General features: G+C 37.6%; 1 protein-coding gene across 1 annotated transcript in view; it reads right to left on the bottom strand.

Annotated features, from left to right (window-relative positions):
* Positions 1 to 7225, bottom strand: part of LOC102841716 (antigen WC1.1-like) — a 180020-nt gene that overhangs the window by 90990 nt on the left and 81805 nt on the right. The window contains 2 exon segments of the mRNA XM_006862752.1: positions 448 to 949; positions 1043 to 1351. Coding sequence (XP_006862814.1) covers positions 448 to 949; positions 1043 to 1351 — 811 coding nt within the window.

Below are 7225 nucleotides of genomic sequence, written 5' to 3'. Positions count from 1 at the left end.
GTTAGAGTAATAGTATCATACCTTCAGAGCTAGCCTTTTTTTAGAGTTTTGATTCTGATAATGGTAAACATGATGATTTTAAACCATTGCACTGATGATGCCATTAGAAAAACTGCCATGGAAGAACACTGTTTGAAATCATTGTGTATTGATCCATGCAAGATTTAGTTTTGGAGCCAACTCAACATCACTAAACAATAACAAGTATTCTCTATGTCCAGTAGGGCTCCTACTCCTAACACACCTCAAATTATTATATTGATCCCCAGTCACGGAGTCTGGGAACCTTTCAATTGAGCCTGTCTTCTGTCAGCTGCTAACTTTGAATAGGAACTACTCAAGGAAATAGTCTCACCTTTGCACTTAGTTTTTCTCTGAGATCTTGGCTCCAAAATTTCATCGTGCTTTGGTCAATGCACAATGATTTCAAACAGTGTTCATCTATTCCATGATGTCTATTAAAAATGTTATCCCCTTAACCCTTCTTGCCCTGACTTGAAAGATGAGTGAACAATGAGAACAACCCAGGGCAGAGTATCACATTTGCAGTCAGGGTTTCCACTCTCTGCTCTCAGGGACATTTCATCCAGGAACTTCCCAAGTACCAGTGAGCCCCTACTTTCTCTCTTACCTGAGCAGATCACTGAGGCTGTGTTTCCTTGGGGACACTCAGGAATCCCCAGGGCAGTCACAGGACAATTCCACAAAAAAGACTCGACCCCTGAGCAGTGAAATCGGTGTTTCCAGATCTGATCCCTTCTGCCCATAAAGGATGCGCCCATTGGGGTGGAGATGGCAACTCCACAGTTGATCTGACGACAGACTACATTGGCATTGCCCATGTTCCAGTGAGAGGCACAGAGTGGTCCCCAGACTCCAGAAATTCTCATCTCCACTTGTCCCTCACACTGAGAGCTGCCATTTTTCATGAGCCGGACTTCTGTGTACTCTGAAAGAAGATGGTGGATTTCAGGAAAACTTCCTTTTATTTCTTATTCCAACAGAATATACAAGAAGGTTAAAAGCATGCTCCAAGTCTCACCTGAGCAGACAACATGGACAGCTCCATTGTGGGAACAGGTGCCTCCAGGACAGGGCTCTTTGGGGCAGAATGAGAGCTTAGACTCGTGCCCCTCACACTGGAATTTTTCAGTCCAGACTGGTCCATCAGTGTCTCTGAAGGGCACATTCCCTAGGACAGAGGCAGCCTTGCCACACCCCAGCTCTGCACAGATGACCTGCGCAGTGGGGAATGTGAAGTTCACGTCTGAGACTGGAACCCAGTCTCTTCCTGAATTGACTTCCACTTGCCCTGAGCAGGGTCCATCCCCTCCAACCAGCTGCACAAATCCTAAAGGAGAAAAAGCAAATCTAGTGAGTGTTCATCCTCCTGGCTAAGCATTTGGAAAAGACATTACAGGTAATGATGTGAAAGCTTTTATTTTCCCAGGAATGGGGCATGGAGAATATTCGACAGTTTGTGCCAAAATGGAATCTCTATGAATGAGTTCAGGAAGGATTTGAAGCATTGGAACATACAATTTAGAAAGAAGTAAATTCTTCATGTTGGGGCCTGAAACCTACAGGAACCAAGGAAGTTTCATAGTAAGTGGGCATTGAAACTTGGGTGCAGAGATATGAAAAGCAGAATTAACTCAGAAGTGAAAAAGAGAGATATGGGCTAGGAGAGGGTAGAGACCTATTAGACAAGATTAGAATACCATTCAGAGTCATCTGGGGCTAGAATTCAGATCATGTTTCTCTCCCTTCTCATCCTATGGGGACTAAAGGTAGCGCAAATTATGAGAGCTGGATGCATTAATACATATCACATTGCAGACAGATAGTTGAAGAGTAAAAAAAAAAAGTAGGCAGTATAACTCATCTACTTTTACAGCTTTTAACATTTTACTTTTCTGATAATCTTTGATGAGTTTCTTAGTGGTTCTAAACAAAAAATAAGTTGTACATAGATGAGTCTGTATGTTAAGGAATCTTAGAAAGTCATAGCTGGTGGCCTTAGACATCTGTCTTGAAACTCTGGGAATTGTCATTCAATGTTCTAGAGAGTTAGTTCTCTCAGTGGGAGTATGTGAGACAAATGAATTTGTGGATCACGTCATATTTTCAACCTCTCACCCCCAAATACATGATTCTTAGTAAATGTAAGGCATGACAATACAATACTTGATGTATTTTAATTCTATGGTTGTTCTATGCCTGTATTCCTTCGGTAGTTGCTCATAAGTAACTAAGTATAAGAAATCAGACCACAGCACGAAAATAAATAAATAAATAAAAAAAGAATTAGTGCAACAAAAGAGAACAAGCCAGCTATAATTTGAAGAATTCTGAATTATAAAAGTCTCAATATAGGTGAAAGAAGAAAATATTTTCAAAACATTTATTGAATACATTTTGAACTCAGGTTATAATTGTCTGGTTATCCCATCTACCACCTACCCCCATCATCACTATGGGGTGTGGGAGGTGGGGACTGTACCAGGTGACTCTGTCAGAGGGCACTGACATACAAATGTGTAAAAAAGTTGTGTGCGTTTGCAGAAATAGATATTTTTTTAAATGAAAATATCTTTGTAGCTAGTTATAACAACAGAAACATTTTTATAAACCCAGCTTACATATATCAATATACTTACAAGGCTAAAATGCTATGTTAATTTATATTTTGAACTTTCTAATATTTTCTGGCAAGAGCTATCAATGCTACCCAATTACAATGACACTTTGAATCGCACGGTTTCAACATGCTGTTGTTTTTATGATGGCCGGATTTTTATAGTGGTTTATTATGTCAAAGTTTCTGGTATTTTAGCTACAGTATTGTGACATTTGGTATTTGGGAACCTATGCCAATAACTTTTTTTTGACAATAAAGTAACAACTAAAGGAAAAGAAGGTGAAAAAGAAATAAAGACTTCTACTCGTTTACTAATTATGTAAATTATTATAATTCCATGTAGAAAGTTTCATAAAACAATTTTGTTAGCATTCTCATGATCTAAGACATACTATATTGAAGCAATTTATACTATATTTCTCAATATTGTTTGAGGATAAAAATGAATAATAAATATTCCCAAGGGTCCTTTAAAGGAACTCTGGTGGTGCAGTGGGTTAAACAGTGGACAGCTCATGAAAATATTGGTGTTTTGAATTCATCAGCCACATTGTAGAGAAAGATGAGGTCATCTGCTCCCATAAGGATTTGCTTACTCAGAAATCCTATGAAGCCATTCTACTTGATTTTATAGGGCCAGTATGAGCTAGGGAAGGATTCTGTATTGTCTGGCATGGGAAGAGATTCATGGGGTATGTGTGTGTGGGGGTTACACCAAGAGTTAACACACTAGTTAACACCAACCCTAGTGACACCACTACTAAAGCTGATCCTTCTTTTCCATATCTCTCACTTCTAATAACAACAAATCTTAAAGATATAGATGGATAGAAAGGCAATAAAAAGAGAAGCATCTCCTGTAGGAGGGAAGTGTGGTTGGGGGTATGTCGGGTAAAGTTCGGAATGGATGCGGTTTTGAAACTGAAGGAGAGAGACTGAAGATAAGATTTTGAATAGAATGAAAGGATAAAGGATAACTCAATGATAAAAACAAAGAAATCATAAATAATACTTATTTGTGTGTGTGTGTGTGTGTTTGATTTATGAGTGTGCTGATGATTATCAATGCCTTGCTAGAGATGTTTCTACTAATGGACCCAGATAGCATAGATACACAAACATTAAACATGTATTATTGCAGAGTTTCAGAAAGAATGTTTTAATAAAAATCTACTTCAGAGAGTGGGGAAGAATCAAAATGACATAGGAAGAATGGAGGATAAACTTCTGGTAAATGGCAAACTAGGCAAAAACACTATTCAGACCCTCTACAATGAAGATATGGAAAACCAAATGAAACAGATTCAGATGATAGTCCAGGAACCATGAGCTTCAGATGAAGGGATAGTAAAGTGAATTGAAAGCTTACTAGAAGAAGCTGAGCAGACACAGAAGAACAAAAGGAGATAGATAGGTGAACTGTGCAGGCCAGCCAGATGAGGAGTGGGTCTCTTGAGTTTTTGTGAGTGGCTTTGGAAACAGTCAATGGCTTGGTGGTGTAGAGGCATATTGGTGACTTGTAGAGAGAGAGGTGGGATTGTTGTCTTGTTATTTGTATTCCCCTGATGACCAGAGGTGTGAACAGCCCCCGCCCACATACACTTCCTGTGAATTCCTGCACTCTGGGCAGTTGGACCTGCATGGTGGTGAGCTGTGCAGTAGTGAGTAGCATTAAAGTGAGTTGGGTGCTAGCTGTACCAACCCAGCATCTGGATTCAAGTGAGGCCTGAAGCAGACCTGCAGAGTCCGTCCTGGACAGTAGCGGACTAGTGGGAACTCTTGTGATCAGCTGCCCTACTACTCCTGGCTTCCCTCTGGGCCAGAAAGACCCTGGTCCTATCTGCTTTGGGGTCTGCATGAACTATTTCTGGATTGGTTGCCCAGAACAGACAATACCCAAGCCTATAGGAATTTCATCATGGCTGGGAGTGCCATGGTCTCATTCCTTGCCCACCACCATGTGAGCTCCTTGGCTGGCAGGAGTTCCCCAGAATTTTCTTCTCTCTCCGGCATCAGTCCTAGGTGTTTTTTTTTTCTTTTTTTTTTTTCCTTTCATTGATTTTGTTTGTTTGTTCTTTCTTCTTCATCTTCCTCTCTTTCCCTTCCTTTGTTTTTCCATCTTTATATCTCTGTGGTCATATTTTCCTTCTGTTACGCTTTCCCTCAACTTTTCTTCTTCTTCTCCTACTTCTCCTCCTCCTCCTCCTTCTTCCTTTATGTTTCTTTACTACTCTGTGGTCTCTGTTTCTTTTCTTCATCACTTTCTCCCTAATTATGTTTAATGCTTTTCTTTCCTTTTATTTTCTCTCTTACACAGTATTTTCCCCTTCTTCCTGCTTTTTCATTATTGTATTATCTTTCTAGCTGTTGTCTGATTTTCCTTCCCCCTCCTTTATTATTTATTTTGCTGTTGTTTTCTTGTTTGTTTGTTTGGTGTTTTCTTGTGTATGTGTCTTTTCTCTTTGTGTCTCACTTGAAAGGGATATCAACCATGCCCATACATCCCAGCCACTGGCCAGCACAGTCCACTTGTCTGTCTCTCGCTCTTTTTTTTTTTTCCCCCACTGTCTGTTCAATTCACTTTTCTATATCTTCATCAGAAGTTCATGGTTCCTGAACTATCATCTGTATCTGACTTCTATTCTCTAGTCACACCTGCCAGTTGGTGAGTGCCTAGGAACAAACCAACATACAATCATTGATTAAATATAGATATAAACACAGCACAATGCCTTGGAGGCAACAGACACTATCTGTTCACATGAAGAAATAAATCAAAGTGGCTCAAACAAGTGAGTAAGTTGCAGAGCTAGAAAACATTTTGAGGAAGAAAGGTATTGGAATGACCTGAAAAATAAGTCAAGAGAATTATATTTGATACCTTAACATATTGAGAGAAAAGCCAAGGAAAGCATGGAAGAATTCAGGAAAACACTGTAAAAATAGACAAAAAAGATGAATAATTGGAAACAACACAAAACCTGCAAATAGAAATCAACAAGACTAATATTAAGTTTTCAGAAATGGACAATATATTGAAAGGAAAAAGGAGTAGATTTGAATCAGTAGAAATCTGAATTAGTGAGCTTGAAGATAAATTTCTCAATAATAGTATGCTAGAAGAACAACCAGAAAAAATAAAACAAAACAAAAAACTTAAGCCAGTGTAAGATTTATGTGGGATACCATGAAGAGGAATACAAACCTATGGATGATTGAAATTCAAGAACAGGAAGAGACCAAGAAAAGTATAAAAAAAATACTACAAGAGTTGTTGAGAGAAAACTTCTCTGACATAATGAAAGATGATAAGACAAGCTGAATGAATCCCAAACAACAGAATAGACCCCAAAAGAATATCACTAAGACATATCACAATAAAACTCTCCAAAATCAAAGACAAGAAAATAATCCTGATAGTGGCTCAGAAAATATGAAAATTTACCTACAAAGGAGAACCAATAAGACTAACCTCTGATATCCTAACAGAAACCATGTAGGCAAGTAGCCAATGGGAAGATATGTATATATATATTGTTGAAGGAAAAAGTAATTGTCAACCAAGAATCATATTCTCAGCAAATTTGTCCTTCAAATACAATGATGAAACTACAACATTTCCATATAAACAGAAATCAAAGGAATTTGTGGAATAGTATGAATGAACACATTATCTAGATACAGTGTAGCTTATGAGGGAGACTCCTTAAAGGGAGACATGCTTGTCAGGAGAAATGAGCCTACTAAGTGTATGAAAGAAATTTACAAGGGAAACAGGCTTATGTGAATGCAACTAAGTTTGTTTTTAAAAAAAAATAATTTAAAAGGTATTCCTTTTCGGATAGAATGGTAATTTTTAAAAAAAATTCAGTTTTATTTAACATATGCACATATTTAATTTAATAGAATTGAGCTAATTATCCTTTTTCCTTCATTTTCCAATGATTTTAATATTCATGTAGAAAAGTAAGTATGTGAAAATTATAATAAAATTTACTAAAAAGTAGGCTGAAGGGAACAGGTAATATATGTACAAAGAAATATTAGAACATTAAAGAGAATTTAAAATATTAAGAGTTATACTATTAAAATGTATAGATAATAAAAATGTGCAATAAAGAAGAATTGAAAATCTTTAGAAAAGACAGCTTATTCAATAGTGTTGGAAAATATGGGGATAGATTTAAAAATAATAAAAAGAGAATTCTACTTCACTCAGATCCCCAAATTTATGTATGAATTAGTACTTGGAGAACTAATTTACTATGTGAACTTTTACCTAAAGTACAGTGAAAGGTTCCCCAAAAATCAAAAGCAAATTTTATGTGCTCAGTGTAAGAGACTTGGTGCCAACCATCTGAATACTGATTGCAAAATTCACCCCAAAAATATCAATGCTTAGCCTTGTGGGACATATACTACCCACCAACATTTTCAGCCTCTGAGGTTTCTTGGGAAGCTATTTTGCCAGTTCTAGTATGTGTGGCCGACTATCTGGCTGACTGATTGGAAGAGATCCATATTTGTGCCCATTCCAAAGAGAGGTGACCCAACGGAATGCGGAAATCATCGGACAATCTCTTT

Source organism: Chrysochloris asiatica, unplaced genomic scaffold, assembly GCF_000296735.1.
Source record: "Chrysochloris asiatica unplaced genomic scaffold, ChrAsi1.0 scaffold00050, whole genome shotgun sequence".
NCBI lineage: Eukaryota > Metazoa > Chordata > Mammalia > Afrosoricida > Chrysochloridae > Chrysochloris > Chrysochloris asiatica.
Note: the sequence above shows the minus strand (reverse complement) of the source record. Positions and strands in the feature narration are given on the sequence as shown.